The sequence below is a fragment of the Hirundo rustica genome, chromosome 22, assembly GCF_015227805.2.
Source record: "Hirundo rustica isolate bHirRus1 chromosome 22, bHirRus1.pri.v3, whole genome shotgun sequence".
Classification (NCBI taxonomy): Eukaryota; Metazoa; Chordata; class Aves; order Passeriformes; family Hirundinidae; genus Hirundo; species Hirundo rustica.
Window position 1 is genome coordinate 2,847,888 of NC_053471.1, and position 21,858 is coordinate 2,869,745.

At 41.7% G+C, this 21,858-nt stretch overlaps 1 protein-coding gene across 2 annotated transcripts in view; it reads left to right on the forward strand.

Moving 5' to 3' along the window:
- TNFRSF1B (TNF receptor superfamily member 1B) overlaps positions 1-21,424 on the forward strand; it is a 30,652-nt gene extending 9,228 nt beyond the window's left edge. Inside the window, exons 1-10 of one of the 2 annotated variants that reach the window (XM_040084821.1) lie at positions 7,497-7,646; positions 13,356-13,458; positions 15,431-15,559; positions 16,565-16,714; positions 17,464-17,557; positions 17,640-17,827; positions 18,561-18,635; positions 19,185-19,222; positions 19,756-20,026; positions 20,569-21,424. In XM_040084821.1, the coding sequence (XP_039940755.1) occupies positions 7,497-7,646; positions 13,356-13,458; positions 15,431-15,559; positions 16,565-16,714; positions 17,464-17,557; positions 17,640-17,827; positions 18,561-18,635; positions 19,185-19,222; positions 19,756-20,026; positions 20,569-20,867 (1,497 nt within the window). In that variant the 3' untranslated portion in view covers positions 20,868-21,424. Of the gene's footprint in view, positions 1-506; positions 555-1,643; positions 1,715-3,089; positions 3,298-4,471; positions 7,647-13,355; positions 13,459-15,430; positions 15,560-16,564; positions 16,715-17,463; positions 17,558-17,639; positions 17,828-18,560; positions 18,636-19,184; positions 19,223-19,755; positions 20,027-20,568 lie in introns of those variants that run through there. The other variant, XM_040084819.2, reaches the window with a different exon arrangement.
- The last annotated feature ends 434 nt before the right edge of the window (positions 21,425-21,858 follow it).

The following is a 21,858-nucleotide window of genomic DNA, read 5'->3' on the forward strand; positions in this document are numbered from 1 at the left end:
TGATCTGTCAAACAGCAGATGGGAAACTCAAATATGGGGATATTTGTGGAGGTCATTGGGGAAGAGAATGTTCTCCACAGGCCAGATAAGGGTTCAATGCAAGCTGCTCATGCAGGATGTTGGAAAACATGAAAGATGGAAGCAGCTGGGAATTTATGGAGGGAAGTGAGTGGGCGACCTACAGCTGGGGAAAGGGTAAGTAGCTGCTTCTCTCAGCACAGACACTAGTATTAAATGATAGCTGAAGTGTTGTGTGAGTAGGTTTTGGTTCTGGGAACAGGATTGGGCTTTGAGCATGAGAGGAAGGGTGATTTTTACTGACACCAACTCCCCATAGCTTTGCCTAGAGTTACATGTGGGGTGTGCCTGCAAAACCACATTCCCTCTTTTATAGAAAGCAGGATGTGCACGTTGTAGGTTGGTTGTAGATCTGTGGGTGTGGTGGAGCTGTTGGAGCCTTCAGGCTCCAAAGTGAGTTTGACTAAATGAAAGGTTTCTTTTATCAGCACATCTGCATTCGGTCATCACACACAAATACGTTACCAAATCTCAAGGTGAGTGACTGATGGGCCAGCAGAGTCATCCTTATGTCTGAAGCTTAACGTGGGATTTTAGTTTATAGAATTTTAATTTAAAAAGTGGAAGTTTCTCCTGTCACATGTGTGTCCCTGCTGCCGTGGAAGAGGCCAGCGCTGTTCCTCCCGAGCAGGCAGGGGACACGCTGGCTGTGGGCAGATGCCACCAGGTGGCACTTTGTTCCCAGGATGGGTGAGGGGTTGGGTGCTGTGTCAGTGCTGGAAAACGCCCGACTGATTTTGGGACAGTCAAATATGGGAGACGTGTTCAGAAGTAACCTGTCCAGATCCCATAAAGTGCAAACATTTTACCCATTTAGCTGATCCTCTCTCAGCAATTCCACTGCCACTGACAGATCTATTCTCTGTTGTGTCAGATTCTAATCACCACAGAGCAGAGCTTTTTATATTCACTCATTCAGGAATACAATTTAAAGCCTCTTGTATGCAGCTTAATTTTCTCAAAATTGATTTTTTTCTCCCTCATTTGCCTTGCACAATAGGAGCTGTTACTGTGTAGCATTACAGAGCTAATGCTCTGAAAATAAATGTGATTGCACATCTGAGCGAAATTGGACAGTAGGTCTGAGCCCATCCCCCTTCACCGTGCTACAGAATGTTGTACAGTCCCTCCTCACCTTTCTTCTTTGCCCAGTGTTCCCTGGGATCATTAATGGAACTATTCATAAAATCCCACCCCCTTAATAATCATCTGACCAAATGATGAACTGACCTAACTTGTTAATCTGGTAGAAAGTTATTAACTTTTTTAAAAACTTTTTTTTTTCTTCCTTTTAATAAGCTTGCCTTGTGCTTATCTAGACAGATTCATCAGTCGATTTTTTTCACCAGTTGTGCTGTGGGGACAGCAGGATCTCACAGTCTTGGCAGCAGCCTGTTGCTGGTTCACCTCAGAATTTCATTTCAGTGTGCCCTGAGTTTTAAGAAACATCATGCATGTGGGGTGGGCTTTAGGAAGTGCATTGCTAGGTGATCTTTCAGAGCACAAATTAGCATTCTTGGGATTGTATGAGGTTTCTTCTGATAATGTTTTACTTTCCATTGCAGGTTCGGATCTCATGAACAAATGTGCAGTGAGTGTGGACAATATTCCAAAAGAGATCGCTTTCCATGCCAAAGTATGCTATGTTATTTTCAAATGTCCTGCCCTCAGCCTTTTAGTCTGGACTTCCCTCTACATACATAATCATTAGGGCTCGATACTTTCATGTCTTGGCCTGAGGTTAATGTGGTGTTAAATAATGTGATGCTGCCAGTCTTGCTCATGAGGGGATTTGGTTTGGTGCTAAGCCATTTGTGGTGCACTCCTTGGGACGAGATCTGAAATCACAGGATGAAAATGCCTTCTCTTCCTTCTGGGAGAGCTTTGTGTGTCAGTCCCACTTGATTTTCAGTCACAAAGATGGGATTTGTGCTTTTCTTCTCCCTCTCTCCACATTCCCTTCCCTCTGCAGGACTGGGCATGGCTGGGATATGGGCACACAGTGGGATTGGTTTGTCATTCCTCCAGGACAAGCTCCTGGTGTTACAGTACAGTTTGCAGGTGAACAGGACAAACATCAGTCAAACAACAGAAAGCAGTTCCTCGGCTGCTGAAATTGTCACAGCTTGGTTTGATTTCCACTCTGTCAGGGAAATTACAGCCACTTTCATTCTCTGAACCTCCTCAGTTTATTAGGCTTGGTATCTTCAAATGTCCAGATCTGATAAACCACTCTTTAGACTGTAAATTTTTTTTGTTGTTGTTTTTAAATGAGTTTGCTTTTAAATGTTGTGCATCTGCACACACACAAGATAGCGCTTTTTCCAGTTACTCTGGCTGCAATCAGCTGTCATAATTTCAGTATGCAATTGTTAACTCCTGAATTGTGAGGAGCTTCAGTTCTTGCCTCTATAGAGTGTCAGACATGAGCAAGGGTTATAAAGTGCACATTTCAAAATATTTTTTTTTCTTTCCCAACCTTGTGGTAACAGAAAATCAGAACCACCAGAAAATTGTGATGCAGGACCTTTAGCCTCTCTTAGATTTTGATTCCTATTTTAAAGAACTGCCTGTAATTAATTCTTCATGTGTTAGGTAGACTGAGCTTGTTTCTTCTACATGATGTTCTGCTGAGACAATAACATTTTGAAGTAAAGTCAGTTTGGCCCCTGGCTTGTTCTTTTCTTCCAAAGGAGCATGATAGGTCTTTGCAAAGTCCAAGAGGTAGCTAAAACGTATTTTCTACAGTGGAAAGGAGGTACAGTCCTGAAAACATCATCAGAAATCTGTGAATTTGGCTTAGAAACAATGGTTTGAAATAAGGTCTTAAGTGATGCAGGTTTGAAGTTCCCATAGCTGTTAGGTGCTTTGGAACGTGTCACTCCCTGTGACAGGGGTGCAGAAGTACATTCTGTTATCCTGACTGCCACAGGAGGATTCTGTGCACCTCTTGCAGTGCCCAAAGAGTTTTTACACTCACCCCACTTCTGCTTTCCTGTTTGTATTGGCAGAAGATCATACTGACCACTGAGAGTGGGCCAGAAGAGGAGGAGTTAATTGACAGAACCCTTCCTTTGGAAACCAACAATAACTTGGTGTCCAGCACAGAAAAAGCACAGAGTCCTCACTGGAGTGTGACTGATGTGACACCAAGCAGTGGGAATGCCCCAGATTGCCCTGTGGATTCTCGAGTCAGAGACCACACAAATAACAGAATTGGTGAGTCTTGCTTTTTTCTATTTTCATTTTGTCATCTTTGTTCAAATTTTCAAACATGCCATACTGTCATTCCAAGATTACTAGTGGACTTCAAAGTGTCCAAACCTCCAAACACAGATTGTGCTGAATCTCCAGGTCTTTGGCACAAAAATACCTATTCATTTGAATATAATGCTTTCTTTTTTTCATGTTTGTCTTAGTCACTATTAATTTGAGAGAAAATTCCCTTCTTCCTCCTTTTCATTCTAGAAGATGTAAGTTTTAAAAAAGAAATTTGAATCTGTCAGCTGGAAGATGATGCTGTACTACTGAATGGGAATTGTACTTAGCTATCATTTTCTTCTCTGTTTTCACAATAATGGCTTGAAATGTGTCTCTCGTGTGTTCCTGTAAAGTCTTTTACCATGGCACAGGGTGGGAGATAAAGTCAGGCAGGGAGCTCATTCACAGGGGAAGAATTGTTACCTGAGACATCCTGGCTGTGCTTCCAAACCCAGTTCTGAGGTTATTTGAAGGAGTTATTTTTCATATTACAGAACCAGACCTTTCCTTACTAAATGCCCTTTCTGCTTTTACTGTGAGTGATGGATTGGGATGAGTGTGATGATTTGATTTACCATATCCAAATATCTCCAAGCAATTAACCTACTGTGTCTGATGTGCAGCATCCTTCTCAATTAAGTGCAGTGCTGCAAGCCTTATTTACCTTTCTGTGAAGGCATAAGACAACAAGCTGGACCCAAGATTCAGAAAATTTTTATTCTGAAAATAGTTCATTCTATTTTAAACTATTCTATAGTTTATTCTCAGCTAGAAAGAAATTCCTTGCAGATCCTAAGACTCCAGAACTTCTGTACAGTGTTGATCTTTACCCAGAGGTTTCTTGCACATCGTGTTGTTTCTTGAAACAGGAGGAGCATAAACGTTGGATTCTTTATATCTAGATCCCAATCAGTTGCTTCTTCTAACAGATTCTTGTGAATATCTTCTGCCTTTTCCACTTTGTCTTTTTCGTGTAATCCCACCTCTTGCTCAGTGGCTTAATCCCATGGGAGCTCAATCTACCCGATCTGAAATGCTCAGAGTCCTAAGGAAAATGTTGCATGAGAAAGAGCCATCCCTGGGGCAGCAGTGACTGCTCACCATGCTCAGCACTACTTTTTTCCTCCCTCAGAAAAACTCTACATCATGAAGGCCGACACTGTTATCGTGGGGTCTGTTTCAGAAGTGCCCAGTGGCAAGAACTGTGCTCTTAGAGGATGTGAAAGTAACCTCGACGCCCAGGAAAGCATGGAAGAGGAACTGGAAATGCACTACCCAGAGCAAGAAACTGAGTCTTTTCCAGGGAATGATGTAATGGTTCCTGTGGAAGAGGAGGGAAAGGAATTTCACCACCCCACCACTGCCACTGAGAAGTGACAGCCCACAGAGACAGTGCGGGAAGATGCAGAATCATCCAGTGTGACACTAAGGCTGAATTTATGACAAGGGAGGTAAACACACTGTGCCTTAGATTATTGGGAAACTCCTGGAAAACACTGAAACACTTTCAAACAAGGAGAGCTACAACCTATTTCATCTAACAAATGAGAGGATCATCCAAACTGTTGGCCTTCATAGCTGACATCAAATATTTCGATTTCCCTGTCTCCCGGTATCATACTGAAAACAAATTTGAATCAAAGCTGCATGATTTAGAGGACATCTGGATGTCAGCTGAAGTTTCACAGCTTGCTTTCTCAGTGTGAAGGAATGGATTGAAATCCATGTCTGGTTACTTCTATTAGCTGTGAAAATTCTGGCCAGGAATTCTGAGTCAAGCTTGAGACTCAGCCATGCTTCTTATGCTGTTTGTATTCCAATACTTCAAATTTTGTCATATATTTTGCAACATCTGGTATTTTCTCAAGGCTTCAACTTTTGATTGAAAATTATAATAATCTTAGTTTTCCCTAGCACACACATAACTCTCAAGTTAGTGGACTTCATGTTTCTTGAGGAATTAGGATCAAAAGGTGCCACACAGGCTCTGAGAATAGAAGGCAAATAAAACTAATGGAAGTCCACTTACTTTAGGCCATTCTTTCTAGGTTTTGAAATCTGATTCATATATTTTTTGACTATGTCAAATCATTAGTAAGTGTACAAAACAGCCTCTTCTAATGGAAGCCAAACTGCCTGAACATTTACTGTCGGATGAACTATGGGTTAAGCCCAATGTGGAGCCTGTAAAAAGAGAAATGAAGAAAAGGAACTATTTTTCTACTGAAAAAGAGGCACAGCAGTTATTTCCTCTAATATTGTTAATATCTACTTGTTTTAGAAATGCCCATAATCATCAGGGTGACACTGATTTGCATATCCTTTAAAAACAAACCTGTTTGGTGGCCAACTGGCACGGGTTATGCTATTTTTAAATCTTTTGTGCTGCTTGTTCAACAACCGTAAATGTAATAGTGCTGACTATACATTTGCACAGGACAATGGAAAATGAGCAATATGACAAAGTGTGTCTTAATAATCAAAAAAAGGAACCACAAAACCCATTACTTGCTTTGTAGTTTTGTCCTGATCAGAGCACTGTAACAACAGTGGTGCAGCTGCAGCGACTTGTCTTAGAGCACAGACAAGGAACACGAGAGTATAAAATCACCTTCTTGGGCCAGACTGAGGTTTGAGCCCAGCATTTCATCTCTGACAGAGGCAAGAAGGGATTAATTAGACCATAACTGCTGTTTGCATCCATCATAGTTCTGTTTGCAGCTGGCATTGGATTAAGGATGTCAAAGAGTTTGACTCAGCCTTTATTATTCTCTCATATCACCATTAATTTTTCTTCTCTCTTTTGAATTTCCCCGTACAGTCTGCCTCCATAAGCTGTGGCAAAAGATTACAGATATCATGCATTGTGTAAAGGACTTTTGGCCCTTTCAAAGTGGTCTCTTTATTTCAGTCAGTGTCACTAGCTCTTGTCTTACAGAAGTCAGTGAGTTGCTTTTTATTTTTTCTTTTTTAACCAAGTTGCTTTTATGATTGATTGTGTCTCAGCTTTGATTGAACTAAGCCTCCAAGATGAGTTCCCATCTTTTCATATTACTCATGTAAGTTTGATGCTCCACCACCTTGGTGGTCAACTTTAGTTGATGTTTTCCACATCTACTTTAACTTCACTACATACTTCATTTTAGAGAACACCAATTCGTGAATCCACAAACTGAATAACCACATTTACCTGGCTGTGATTGTTTGGGGCTGTTCTGCAATGACTGTAATTGTGTATTTCCACTCTGTATATTAATTAATCTTTTTTACTGGAACAGCTTTCTCAAAGAACCATATGCATTGCAACCTGCTGGATGTGTTATAGTTAGTTGGTTTAATAATACCAGTAATCTCTGAATTAAAAAATTACATGGATTTTAAGCCATGGCCATGCTTTTCCTGTTTGATATATAAATGTTTAATCGTTAATAATTTCAGTATCAGTCTTGGAAGAAATAATTTTTACAAGAAAGCCATTTGAAGCTCACAGAGCTCTTGGTGAATTAGAGTTTTTCTCAGGAGCAGGGCTGAATTTTTGGTAAAGTCTAACGCACGAGTGACCGGTACGATGAATACTCATGAATATCGGAATGCTGCAAAGGTAACTTCGTACCGTGGGGTGAAGGATGATCCAGTATTCATGGAATACCGATGATCCAGTATTCATAGAATACCGATGATCCAGTATTCATGGAATACCGATGATCCAGTATTCATGGAATACCGATGATCCAGTATTCATAGAATACCGATGATCCAGTATTCATGGAATACCGATGATCCAGTATTCATGGAATACCGATGATCTAGTACTCGTGGAATACCGATGATCCAGTATTCATAGAATACCGATGATCCAGTATTCATGGAATACCGATGATCCAGTATTCATAGAATACCGATGATCCAGTATTCATGGAATACCGATGATCCAGTACTCGTGGAATACCGATGATCCAGTATTCATGGAATACCGATGATCGGTACTCTATGAATGGCTGGTAGGGGACCCTCCACACACGCCCGGAGCCCCGTGGAAGCAGCTGCGATGTCCGGGCGATGGGGGCGGCATCCGCCGCAGCCCGGGCGGTGCCCTCGGGGGCCGGACCCGTCCCGGGGCCGCGGGGCCGGATCCGCCCCGCCCGCACTCGGCGGCGATGGGGCCGCGCTGGGCGCTGCTCCCGGGGCTGCTCCCGGTGCCGATCCCGGTGCCGATCCCGGTGCCGATCCCGGTGCCGATCCCGGTGCTGATCCCGGCGTTGATCCCGGTGCTGCTCCCGGCGCTGACCGGCGCCTCGGCCGGGCGGGTGAGCGGGGCCGGGCGGGGGCAGGGGCGCTGCTCCAGGGGCGCTGGGAGCGCTGCAGAGCGGGAGCGCAGCGGGGAAATCGCGGGCGGGCATCGCCTGATGATGCCGCTCTGGAGGTGCGCGGGGAGCGGGCAGCGTCTCTCTGCAGTTTGTGCAGTCCGCTTGTCACCTGTCCGTCCCTTGTCACATGTCTGTCCTTTGTCTCCTGTCTGTCCCTTGTCACCTGTCCACCCCTTGTCACCTGTCTGTCCCTTGTCACCTCTCCGCCCCTTGTCACCTGTCTGTCCCTTGTCTCCTGTCTGTCCCTTGTCACCTGTCTGTCCCTTGTCTCCTGTCTGTCCCTTGTCACCTGTCTGTCCTTTGTCTCCTGTCTGTCCCTTGTCACCTGTCCGCCCCTTGTCTCCTGTCTGTCCCTTGTCACCTGTCTGTCCCTTGTCACCTGTCTGTCCCTTGTCACCTGTCTGTCCCTTGTCTCCTGTCCGCCCCTTGTCACCTGTCTGTCCCTTGTCACCTGTCTGCCCTTTGCCACCACTGTGCCCCTTGGTTTGCACTGGATTCACCGTGATCTCTACAGCAACCTCAAGTCCCTCTCTTCAAAGCTCAGCCTTTGTCCATGTTGTTACTTCTTGGCCTCCCAGAGAAATGACTAATCGTTTTTCCTGGATTTCCATCGGAAATGGGTTGATTTTGCAGGCTTATTTGAATGAACAACCGTGGTGAGTGTCTTGGCAAGTGCAGAGTGTAAACCCGTATCTGTATTGCATTGTTAGCACAGGAAGAGCTTGTTGTGCTCCATTGGTTCCCTAGAACTCTTCACTATTTAAATAAAAAAGCCTTTTAATTTACAGCGAAGATCTGATGTGCTGCAGCTATTCCTGTTCCCCAAATCCACTGTTTGGAATGAGGGTTTGTAACTGTGTCAGCCAAAGAGCTCAATGGGATCTGTTTGCATTCAACTCGGTGTTTTCTGTACTGGTGTACTGATAGCACTTTTCTGTCTGGTTTTAAAATGTCCAGGATTCTGAAGATAAATATGGAAATGTTGCTGAGACGTCCAGGTCAATGTGTTCTCGTGGGATATTTATGTTATTTACATGTTTATTTAATCATAGGAATTTAGGCTGGATAAGACAAAAGTTCAGTGAGATCAGGTGAGGATGTCAGAATGTGTATTGAACCTGGAATTACACAAGGGTCTTTTAAGGAGTACTGGGTGCTATAGTGAGCTGATAATGTATTAAAATAATTATTTTATCTGTTTCTCATTAATTTTTAATTCAGCTCTGATTTTAAGGTGAGTGTTTTGAACCTGATTTACTGGAAACCTTGCAGCGGAAAGGATAAAGCAGATAGAGAAGGGAGAGTCTCAGAATTGTAGCAGAACTTAGAATTTAATTTGTCATGCTTCATGCTGAACAAGGGGCTTTGGTTCAAAAGGAATTAGCTCTCCTCTCACTCTAAATATGACTGAAACATAATGATGGAAATAATGACAGAAACTTTGAGCATCACTTTTGCCCTGTGCCAAAATAAGGAAAAGCCTATATGTAAAGTTAGAAAAACAAATGCAGTTGTTTCAGAAATACCACATCTGCCACAGAGCTGCAAAAGAAACTATGTCTATTATATCCATTTTTAACAATGATTTGTTAAAGAAAACTTACTTTTGAGGAAGACAAACTGGCAAAGCAATAGTTCTTGAGTGACACTACTTGGGTTTTTTCTCATTCATCTGGAAGTCTCTGAAAGTCTCAGTTCCCAGTCTGAGTGTTAGACACAGGAACTGAACATTATTTTTGCCATTTTGAACAATTGAGTCACCAGAGTTATCAGAAATAGCCTGAAGGTTTCAAACAGAAGAGCCAGTGAAATGTGTATGTATATAATAAAATATACCTTGTCTTCCTACAAACTTGGACTTCTATACTTTTTGAGTGCTGTGAACAGCTCCCATACTCTGATTTCTCATTCTGGGAAGAGGTTTTTGTTTTCTGGTGCTGAGTGGCACTGAAGTAGAGCTCCTGGCAGTAAGCAGAGACACTGTTTTCTCAGGGAGGGAGATGTTGAACTGTAAATCTGTTGGTGTGTGGCAGTGCAAGGACTCCTGCTTTACAGAAGTAAAGTGCAGTAATGGATGGGAGAATAATTCACAAAACGGACCATAATCTTTGAGAGAGGTGTGCAGCACAGCAGCTTTGAAAGAAACTTTATAGTTTGAGTAAAGTTGGTACAGCCTGGTACAACTCCAGCTGATTTGGGAGACGCTGTTATCTGATAACTAAACTTCAATAGATTTTTTTATTATTATTATTTTTAAATGCGAAGTTTAAATATTTTAGACAGAAATCTGTTTTTTCCTGCCTTCAGTAGATCTGGTAGCTCAGCAGAAGTGTCTCTGTACCTCAAACCCTTTCCATAGAAACCGATCTTGCATCAGAGACCTCAGTGACTTCACTGTGGTTTGCACGCGTGACGAGCGTTGCACGCGGATGCGGCTCCGCCCTGCGCCGGGGTCGCGCTTTGGAGACTGAGCACACCGAAGGTCATGTGACAGCAGCCCAAGGTTATTATTGGGTGAAGCCCCCTTTTATAAGGGCTTCAGTTTCCTGTGATTGGTTGGGGGTTTAGCACCGCCCATCTCGCTGGCCAATGACGTGTCTGCATTCAGGATTGAACGGGATTGGCTGGGGCCCTGTTTGCCTTCGGATCCAGCCTATCACCGCTCACCCGGGCAGTTGTTTATTCCTGCTCTGTAACTAACTAGGCCGGCCCAATGCGGGTTCTTGTTATGGCCGAATTTATCTGTGCAGACAAATTTATCTGTCCAGCTTCAGACCAGCTGTGGCTGGGGCAGTTCCTCTTCAGATTCCTCTGATTGACAGCTTCAGTTTGAAGGCAAATGTATGAAAAAGAGATCAGTAGAAATGTGGACGAGTGAGTTAAGATTAAAATATACGCTTAAAGATCTTTGTTTAAATGGCCTTGAGTGGAAATGAATGTTATATGAATGGATTTATGTAGATTCATCCGTTACAGTAACGTGTTTCACTTTTAAGATACTTAAATTTAACTCCACATAAAGTCCTTTCAGTTGGTGTGGAGATTGCTGTTAGGCCACTCCTCTCTGGTACAGTGATTTCTGTAGTGCAAACAGGAAAATGATCCAGACAGTGCAGGAACTCCAGAGAGTCTGGAGTCACTGGCTTTGTGTATGTAACTTCTTAGTTATTGCTTAATGCAGAAGCATTGCAAAAATCTCCCTAGCGAGTTATGAAGCCAAAGGCAAGGAGTTTACCCATTTCTGTGCTAAAATGCATTGCTTAATTTGATGTGCATAGAGCTAGACTAAATTTCATGTTTAAGAATGTCTGAGACAGATGAGGCATTTTATTTCTTCTTGTACCTGTCGAATTAAATGAAGTCTTCCAAAGTCTTCATTTTGTCCATATAAATTTCTTTTAAATCAGCTACCTAAACTGAGAAGCTGTAATGCAAATGTGCGGCGTCAGGTTAGCTTCCCTTCACACAATCTGCTTGTAGAACACTGAATCACAGTAAAAACAGGATAAAATAAGGACTTCCATGAGAGGTACAAACACTAGCAAAATGCAAAGATTGTGAAATAGAATCTGCCCTCTACTCGTCAGTCTTTCAGCCCAAAGTAGCCAATGGATCTGGAAGACAGAAATCTTCTATGGCCCAACTCGGACTTTAGGATTGGTGACATTGCTAGAGAATTGGGGTCTTGAGACAAAGAAATCCAGAAGAGTTTCAAAGCTAGTAAAAGGCCTCTGCTTCCTCTGGCAGATTTGACAGCTTTGGTTAAACTAGTTCATGCTCAGAGTAGTTACTAAATGAACTGAATCCTTCCAGAGCAAAGCAAGCTGAGCACGTGTGTGGCTCTGTGTGTGTAAATTGTTGCCAGTCACAACTCCCTTTTAGTTTTGCCTGATGTTCTTTGAGGACATTTGGGAAGAAATTGTCAGTTGTAAGTCACTGACAGCCACAGCTCATCAGATAAAATTTCAGGGCGATTGTATCAGAGAGGAGAGAGATCCTTCTAAGCACAGCTTCAGAGAAACAGGTGTGAACACAGCAACCGACGGGTTTTCCTGTGGCTGCAGTGCACAGGGCAGGATTCACAACAGACAGGGAAGAGCATGAGGTAAGAACTTTTTTTTTTTTGCCAGGAAACCTCACCAGCAGGGTAATTTATGATGTGGTTTATTGGATTTCCCCGTTTTTTTCCCCCGTGTCTGCTCTTGCAGTGAAGTTTTATGGTTGGGAAAGGCTCTCAACTGCTTGTTTTAATGAAGTTGATCATAGTGACTGCAAAAACAGGATGACATTTGATCTTCCGTCTTTTAACAAAAGAAAGTAACTTAAATGAAAAATACTTTTGATGAGAGCAGAGCCCGTTTTTCCTTCCTCAAGTTTTAGTGTCAGCTCAAGTTTGCAAACAGGATGATTTATCATTGTCCATCCTATGATATCTAAACTCAAGAAGACTTTCCTCTGCCTTCACATTTTCAAAAAAGGGGGTTTTTTTTGACACTGACCATTGAGTAGGTTGACAAAATCCTGTTTCTAATCACAGCTAAATGCAAGGTAGAGTATTTCAATGAGCTGCGTAGGAAAATGCTGAATTCCCTTTAAGCAGTTGATGAGGCTGGGAAACATTGTCTTTTGTCAGTAATGTGAAAACACAATAGATACTCAGCATGGTTTTCAGTAAGGTGGAAGGATATTTTCATTACCGGTCTCCCAAGAGCTTTCTCCTGTTTTGATTTCTTGTTTCAGTAATGATTCCTCTAAATGTGTGTAGATTTTGAATGGAGCAATCTCTTCAGACTGCAGAAAGCTGAGCAGTGTCACATCCTTTTTAAACAGAGCCTTTTTGGTCTAGCAAGAAACTCCTACGCTTGTCCTGCCTAACAGGAGCCTTCTTTAAGTGAGTGTATTTTTCCCTTTGAAAATAATCATCAGATAATTTGACACTTGTTCATTGAAGTCATTGAGCTGTGCTGATCAGTGTGAGCTGAAATTAGGCACCCTGTATTTCATGGCTGTCTAATGCATTTAACCTGCATATTTTTCTATACCTGCAAAGGTGCTGCTTCTCAGAAGCAGCAGTGGAATTTTTGGAGACATCATTTTCAAAACATCAAGGCTTTTCTTGCTCAGGAAGGAATCACAGAGTGTCTGGAAAGATAAAAGCCTTTTTTTTCCTTTTCGTTGGAAAGATTGAGTGAAGTTTTTAAGCCACTTTGCAGTTAATGTTTTTCCCACAAACCCACAGGTAGGAATTTAGGGTTTTCTGGTGTTTTGTCAGATGTTTGGGCCACGGCAGCTGAGGAAAAGGCACTCAGCCCTTTGGTTTGGGGGATGCAGCAGTGACCAGGTGTGATGCTAACCCCATAGTTCCACTGCACTCTTTGGAACCTAAAACCTGGAGAAATCACTTTGTTCACGGTGGTGGATCTTTGGAAAACAAAGGACCCTCAAAACAGTCACATGCAGCTCATCAGCTGTTCACTGCCCTGCAGCCTCTTGGCATCTGCTGTGTTCTGTCTCATTGGGGCTGCATCGGTGCCTTGGAAAGGAAGGTGCTTGTAATTGCACTGGTCTTTAGGTATTTGTCTCTTCTGGGGCTCCAATTCAGGATCAGAATGGACTTGTGACTCATGACTTCCCCTTGATTTCTCCTAGGGATATTCAGTGCCTTACACGCCACAGTTTGCACAATGCAACGATCCCAGCACTGAATTTTATGATGAAGATCTTAATAAATGCTGCAGCCAGTGCCCTCCAGGTAGGTTATAGTTCAAACTATTACTTTACATAGCCAAATTCACTCAACTTTCAGATGAGCATAGTGTATTTTGATTCCTTATACATCTAAAGTGCATCAGATTTTTGCTGTTGTAATGCATTCTTCCTCAAAGACAACGAAACACCATTACTGCAAAATACCTGCAAAAGAGACACATTGTCCAACAGAAGTGGAATTCTCCTATGAGGTTAACGTGGCTGGGGCTTACCAGGAGGTAGGTTCTGAGCTTGTGTAAGCACAGCTCTGCATGTGGTTTTCATTAAAGTAATTAAATTAATTTTAGTCAACATTGGAGGGGAAGCAACAACTCACTAAGGGAATTCCAAAAATTAGGCAACACAGACCCAAGCCCACTAATAAAAATACATATTGTAACGCAGGGCATGAAGTAAAGCTTAGTTTCTGTACTGTGATAATATCACTTATCTAAGGGGCTTTCCATTGGACAGGTCAATCTATCATTGCTCATTAAGGGAGTTTTGTTGTCTTTTACTGTAAATCAGACACTGCAGAGCACTGTCAGACTGGGGACAGGACTGCAGACACTGTCTCCTCTGAGCTGTCATGGCTTACACCCCAGGGGTGATGACAAGTTACCTGTAGTTAGCCAAAGTCATTGTCTGTGGGTTTTGGCATTGTTTTTTGGGGGGGTGATAGTAATGTTCTTTGGAGATTTTGGTCGTAGAGTTTTGCAACAAGTTGCAACTATATTATTATATTAGACACAGCAAAAGACTTGGTTTTTTCCCCCTCATGACATGCTGAGCAAAGAAAATTTGTCTCTGTGAATGCTGAGTGTCTGTCAGATCCGGAAGTTTAAACAGGAAATCAGTATTTACTGAAACAGCTGCAGTTTCTTGAATTAACTGAAATTATCTAGATAATCTGTCAAACTTCCTTTGTTCATGACGGATGAAAGACAATAATTCACAAGTAAAACTTTTCCTGTTGTGTTATGTAGTGTTCAGTACTAAATCATCCTAAATCATTATCTGGATGTAGGATGCAGAATGTAAAGCTTCAATTAAGTACAGGGAAAAACAAAGGCATTGGAAATAATTCATTTGGCTCACATCCAGGGCCTCTTCTTTTGAAAAACAGATTCTCCAAGCAGCTCTAAAAAATTTTCAGTGTTATTCCTGCTCTCTGAGTGTTTTCCAGGATATTTTTGCAATATATATGAGACATTGACTTTTATCTTCTTTCTCCTTCCACATGAAAGGGAAATGGCAACTGAGGTGTTTTCCTTTCTTCAAAATGAATATGTTGGAACTCATATTTACATGCTTCCCACTACTGTACCAAACTCTGTTGATGGTGAGAAGCTTTGGAGAAACTACCTTTGCTAGTTTTTTACTTTGTCTGGAATGCTGTAGTTTGAGAAACTCCCTGCTTGGCTCTGTTAGGGCTGGCTGGAGAGGTGAGGGAGGAGGAGTGGGCTCGTGTTCCTTTCACAGTGACAAGTGGTGAAGTTCTGATTCAGGCCTGTTTGTGATCTTGCCCTCTCCACTCACTGCCTCTAACAGCAGCAAGGGTCTCACCCCGGCACATCATTCTGGCACGTGCCTGACTTGGGGTGTGAAACATCTCCATGTGTTCACCACAAAACAGCTTCCTCAAAGGTAAAATATTTGGTTTATGTATTGTGGTAGGTGCACACACCTGAGTGCTGAGGGGTTTTGTTAAGGATTGAGGCTGCCCTGTTTTGAATGTGGCTGGAATTCACTGAACTGAATGTAGGAAAAGGGGTCAAAGATGGGTGGACATAAATCAGACTTTCCTTGTAGAGACATGCAGTCCTCTACATCAACATTTGCTGGGTATCGATACCAATCCGATAATGTCAGTGAAGGGAAGGGGCTCTACAGCTCAGAATGAATCTTAATTCCCAGTGATCTTTTCCAGTGAGATGCTTTCTCTGTTTTGGTTTGGGTTATGTCTCCTTTATTAGGTCACTATAGGACAGAGAGCTGCAGTCCCACCACGGACACCAAGTGCAGCCCCTGCAGACCTAAAACATACACAGCGATCTGGAATCGTTCTCCACAGTGCTTTGCCTGCTCACCACCCTGCAGGAAAGGTAGGCTTGGATTAGTAAAGGGGCAGGCTCAAACACTGGGCTTGGTTTAACCTTGTCTTTTCTCCTAAGAAAACCAGGAGATTTTGTCAATCACTTATATAGCCCTCATGCTTTTGGAATGTGTAAGATTTAGGGATAAGAATCAAGGAAAGGTCTTGCAGGGAGCCCTGGCCCTTTTTCTTCTTAAATCCTAAAATTGAGACACCAATCTTATATTATTAAAAACTGAGGCACTATATCACTAAAATATTCCAAATGCCATCAGTAGAATAAGTTCCTGCTTATAACATCCTGTTAAGAGACCTTAAGACCTGACTTGGGTATGGGTAAATGGATAATTACATTTCCAGAATCCTGTTACTTCTCATTTTGTCTGCTGAAGTAGCAACAGCAAACATGGGTCGTGACATTCCTCTCTTAATTTTATTTATTTTGCAAAGCAGCAGTACTGTACTTTGGGCTAATAGATAACCTGCATTAATGAATTTGGTCATGCTGTATATAATGTTCTACACCAGTTTCCATCATTTCTAATGGAAATTGGAACATTATACACTTGATTCACTGAGAAGTAAGGTTTAAAGATACAGTCTAAGTTGAAAGGACCTTTGGTCTCATCTAAATTAATTACATATGAAAATGTCTGTAGTAAAATCTCCAACAACTTTAAATACAGTGACGTGATCTGCACAGACTGAAAATCTCAGTGTGGCTCCCAGGTATGGCAGTAGTGAACACAAATGGCCATGTTTGGGGTTATGACAAAATATAATACAACTGCAGGTCCAGGGTTTTAAGTGTGCAGTCTACAGGTGCAAATTTCTCCTTGCCTAGAGAGAGAAAACTCTTCTGAAAATGTAGACATATATAACACATTTAGTATATGGTGCTATACAAGCCCAAAACTTGTATGTGAACATCACCTCATCTTCACTCAAAACATTGCAGGCTGCTGATTTTAAATGTTGCCAATGACATCGTGCTTTATTCTTGTTTTAAAACCAGGGCTTGTACAGAACCAAACATGCACGAGGTCCCAGGACAGGATCTGTAGCTGCCCACCCCACAAGTACTGCGTTTCCAGGCTGGACGAGTACTGCGAAGTGTGTAGAGCACATAAAAAATGCGGCAAAGGTTACCGGGTTTCCAGAAGAGGTAATTTGATTTTGAACATTCTGCTTACTGAACACTTACTCTGGCCTAAGTTCCCTACAGCTGTGCATTCTTTTTGGAGTTTATTTTCACATTCTTAGCAAGCAAGCATTAACCAGAGTAACACTATTCTCCAGAGGTGTATCCAAAGGCACAACATGTTGCAATTTCTTACTGTCATATATACCATAATGTTCCCAATCCAACTTAATCTTCGTTTTGCTTTACTGTGTGATTTGTTCTGTACAAGTGACTGAGATCCAAGACCACTTAATTACTCCTTAAATTCTTGAAACAGGGCTTCAGGTGGAATTTTGGGTACAGTAAATAATGATGACTCTATGCTGTCCTGCAGAATTGATCTGGTTTTATTAGTTGATGAAATCCACTGCCCTGATAATACATCTGTCTCAAAATGATGAATAATTTTTCAAATATTTGAAACACTGAACATTGAAAAAAATTTAGGAATCATTTGAGAAGATGCAGAACTCAACAGTATGGTAGTCAGTCAGTCAGGTGAAAAGCTCAGCTTTGTCTGCAGCACCACATCTGAACCTTTAAGAGCACCAAACTTACAGCTGGTTAATCTTCTCTTTGGGTTGGGTGCTTCAAGTGAAAGTCTTCTGTGACTGTTATAAGCTGTATTTTTGCACTGCTTCTGTATCACTGCCAGGATCTCTTGCAGACTCTGATTATTCACTCTTGTTTCTCCCCAGATAAGTAACTGGAGTTCTCCTCTTTGTTTACAGGGACAGACAGCACAGACACAGAATGTAAACCTTGTCCTCCTGGCACGTTTTCTGCTGAGGAATCCTACAACACCACCTGTACACCCCATACCATGTGAGCCAGTGTTCTGTCCAACAGCAGCCTTAACTCTTCAGGGCTTTCTGTCTTTCCTGACTTCTGGTTTTGTCTCTTGCAGTTGTAAATCAGTGGCTGTTCCTGGGAACAGCAGAAATGACACTGTTTGCAGTGACTCAGGAACAGCCACAGTTCTGCCTCACACCATTCTGAACCTACTTCTGACCCAAAGCTCAGCTTCCCACAAACCTGAAATAAGAACTCAACCCGTCACGTTAAACTCTGTACCTGACCTGTCCCTCATCACTGGTGAGCTTTAACTCATTTACAGTCACTTTTGTCTGATATTTAGTTCTCAGTGTCTTTCCAAGACCTGTATGCAAACAGAACCTCAGAAGAGCTCAATTAATTCAATGTGCCACTGCTTGTAGTAAGCTCCATTTTTTACCTGTGCATCTGCACTACCTGAGTGCATTCTACAGCCCTTGCAAATCTGGAAGTATTTCTAAAAAAAACCCAAATTAGATTATACAAGGCATTTCCTGAGAATTGCTGCTATAGCTGGTGTTAAAGTTCATATCTTAGATTCTGGAGTGAGGCAAAGCTGACCTGGTGAGAGGTCTTTGGAGTCTTCTGTAGCGTTTCCTGAGACAGAAGGTCCTGACAGCATTCCCAGGTGTAGGTGGAAGTGTTCTCTGCTGTTCACAGCCCATCAGGAGGCAGAGATGTTTAGGAGCATTTTGAGCTACTTGGCCATGTATGGGACAAACTCTTGCTTGCCCAGAGAAATACCTTTTGTGACCAAGGCCAAAAGTCTGTCCTCACTTTTCAGGAGAGGAGAATTCAATTTTATGAAGTGGTGGTGACTGAAATGAGACCTTGGTATTCTGACAACTGAGGCACCACATTGAATGTCAGACATACACAGTACTTGTAAATTTAGCTTTTGTAGCCATGGAGAAACTACAAAGCCATCTTGTTTTAATTTGATCTTATGTTAGAGCAACCTGCTAAATAATTTCTCGTTTTTATTTATTTTCAGGAGCAGTAGCAGGGCCATTGTTATTGGTCCTGATAATTGTTATTTTGGGATATTGCTTAGTCTCAAAAAAGAAAGGTAAGATTCATGAAGTGAAAATAAACAAATCTGTAAAAACTGGGAAGTGTCACTTTATTTCCCATTAACCTGAGCCTGGTGGTTGACTGAAATTAGTGTGTTAGAAGATGCTTTCTTCAAATCTGTCCTGTTCCTCAGATTTTAGGTAATTGCCAAAACACACAACAGCCTTGGAACTGGACAACTGTGCAACAGTTGTGCTTCTGCTGAAGCTTGTTAAATATTCAGTATTTCATAATTTAAATATTAGACAATTTCAGGTGTTAAAATTAAACAGACATGACTGTGGTTTATTGTCATCAATACTTTTTCTCACTGACACTATACAAGAAAAGTTAAAAATTAATGCAGAGGCTTCTTTTCGCTTCCTGGCTAAATTTAAGTCACAAAATTAATACCATACAGCTTTCAATGTTTTCAAACTGTGTGTAATAAATGTACATTTGGAGTTTATTCCAGGAGCAGGGGATCACTCAGCTTAGTTTAGGGTGTAGCTGTTGCAAATGGGCCAGGTTTGGGTGCTAATAAACTGTCTTTGCTCCCTGGCAGCCCTTGTGTACTCTGCACCAGTTACAGAAGCAGATTTGGTGAGTGTCCTCTCTTTCCATCTCCCATTTCTTTAAAAGTTACACAGAAATCATAAACTCTCACCTAATTACAAGCAGAAGAAAACTGCACAGCAGAAAGAAAACTGGAGTGAGAATGGGGTGGTTTGGTCCCCAAGCCAGGGTGTAAGATTTACCTTATATATCCCACATAGTGTCCCAGCTTCACTTTATGTGAGGCAGAAAACAGCAGAAAAACCCAGGTGGGGTTTGGAAAACCAAATTTGACAGCCTTTGGTCCCTAAGTAATCAGAGTAGTGCTGTGGGTGCCTTCAGGGGATGGGTTCATTTTGTTGAACCCTTAATAAGCTGTTAAGAATTCTACTTGCACTCATCACTATGAAAATGAAAATAATTATAGAATGGCTTGGGTTGGAAGGGACCTTAAAGCTCCTCTAGTTCCAAATCATCAGTGGTTTCTTTAGCTGCCAAAATACTGACCAGTTCTTTGCTAGTGGGTTGTTTGGTTTTTTTAAAAAAGATTAACATTTTGCATTTCTCTCCAAATGTTCCAGCCTTTTCCCCCTCCAGGAAAACAGTGTGACAAAGAAGTGAGAGATACAGAATTGCAGAACTCCAGGAGTTCTGAAGAGGAGCAACAGCATCTCTTGGAAACTTCTGGGTCCAGCAGTAGCATCCTAAATAATCCAACTGGATCTGCAAGCATCAGTGTAATATGTAAAAAGAATGATGAAAAGAAAAACCCAGGAGGATTTCAGCAGCAACATTCACCTCCAGAAGGTTCTGAGTTCCAGAGTGGAGACAGACACAGCTCTGCGAGTTCAGGTAGTAATGATTCTGAATGATCCAAACCTCTTGAAATTTGATTATCAATTATGAGTCTTTTTAGCAGAAGTTTAAATGGCAGGTTGTCATAAAACATCTGAGTCCTATTCAGCAGAGAGAAAATTTAGTAACTTTTGAAAAGAAAGTGATTGTTTTAAGTTGCCATCCTGAGACAGTAAAGAGAAACAGGTATTTAGAGGTTGGGGGTCAGGTGGTTGGCACTTACCTGTGAGTGGGAGTAGAAGGCAAAGGGAGCAGTAACAAAAGAACATTGTCAAAAGCATTTGAAATGACAACAGGTGGGCAAGGAATTGTTTGCAATCCAGGTCTCTGCATTAATTTTTGTAGCCTTTCTATTTCTGGGGTGATGTGTAGATTTTATGGTGCCAAAATGCTACAGAACCAACTCAACCAGCTTGACTAAATCAAGTGAAGCAAAAAGTTATTCAGTGTCTGCTTTAACTGTAAGGCAAAGAGCTGGATAAAGAATCCAAGTGCCCTGTTCTGGTTTCATTCTTCTGTGTTTTGTGTTTATTTGACAGAACATTCTGGTAATGGAAGAACACAGGTGAACGTGACGTGCATTGTTAAATTTTGTAGCCCAGACTGCAGCTCCCAGTGCCCCGAGCAGAGCAGTTCAACTAGCAGGGATTATGGACACACTCCCTACTATTCCCCAACAGGGGAAGAAACCCTCCTTTCAAAAGAAGAAAATGCCTCGAAAAGAGAAACTGAAATTCACATCACAGTGGAAAATGAGGACAATTTACTTCAAGACTTACTTCCAGAAGAAAAGAAGGTTCCTCTGGTTATTCAACATGCTGGGATGAACACCAGTTAAAGGGAATTCCAGATCATATGCTCATTGACTGAGAAAATCAATTGAACAACCTCTTGTCTTATAAAACAAACATTATGGTAAATGTAGCTTTCTCACAGAGATTTGAAATTTCAGATGAATATGGACACTGATGCTTTCGAGGTTTTTCTTCTGTCGCTTTGCTGTTTAAAAGAAAAAGCATTCAAACTTTTTTAAACTGAATGGCCAACTCCTCTCTTTCTTCTGTGATACCCTAAGAGGATCTTTATGGGACTTGAAAAGGAATTTTTTTCAAACTTTATGCCATTTCCTCCTGAGACTTCTTGTGATGATGATTTTTATTCAAGATCTGCCACGTGTCAAGAACATGGCTTGTGACCAGCACTTCTAAGGGACTGGAGTTAAATTATCATTCTTTCAATGCTCAGGAATCATCCATTTGACTTGAATTTTAAAGCTATTGCATTCAGTTTCCTATCCCATATCTTAGTTGTCACACTTTCCCTCATCCTCCTGGATATTTCTTTTATTATTACAGTTTGTTTTTTCTCATTATTAGACTAAATTTCTCAAGTACATATAGGATATCAGGAAATCTTTTACACAAGCTTTTTTTTACAACTAAAATTACAATTTTGTGTCTAAACAACAGCATTTCATTGCCTGTACATAGTTCATTTTGTTTTAGAAGGGAAAACCTAGATTAAACTGTTGCTATCTTGGAGCAGGAAGGAAGTTCCTTTTGTTGACAACCCTAGAGTTTGTCACCTTTGTGTCCTGGCTGATGTAACAGGTTTCCCCAATTGATCCTGACCTCATTTTTGAGGTAAACCATAAATCCAAAATGTTTTCCCTGTGTTCAGTGACTATTAGGGCAGATCCCTGTGATTATCTTTGCCCTCAGCTCACTGCCCTCAGGTGGCAGAGCATCGTCTCTAATAAACGGAATTTACTCAAACCTCCGAACCTGAAAAGCCTGTTCTTCACTGCTTGGTGATGCTGGAGCTCCAAC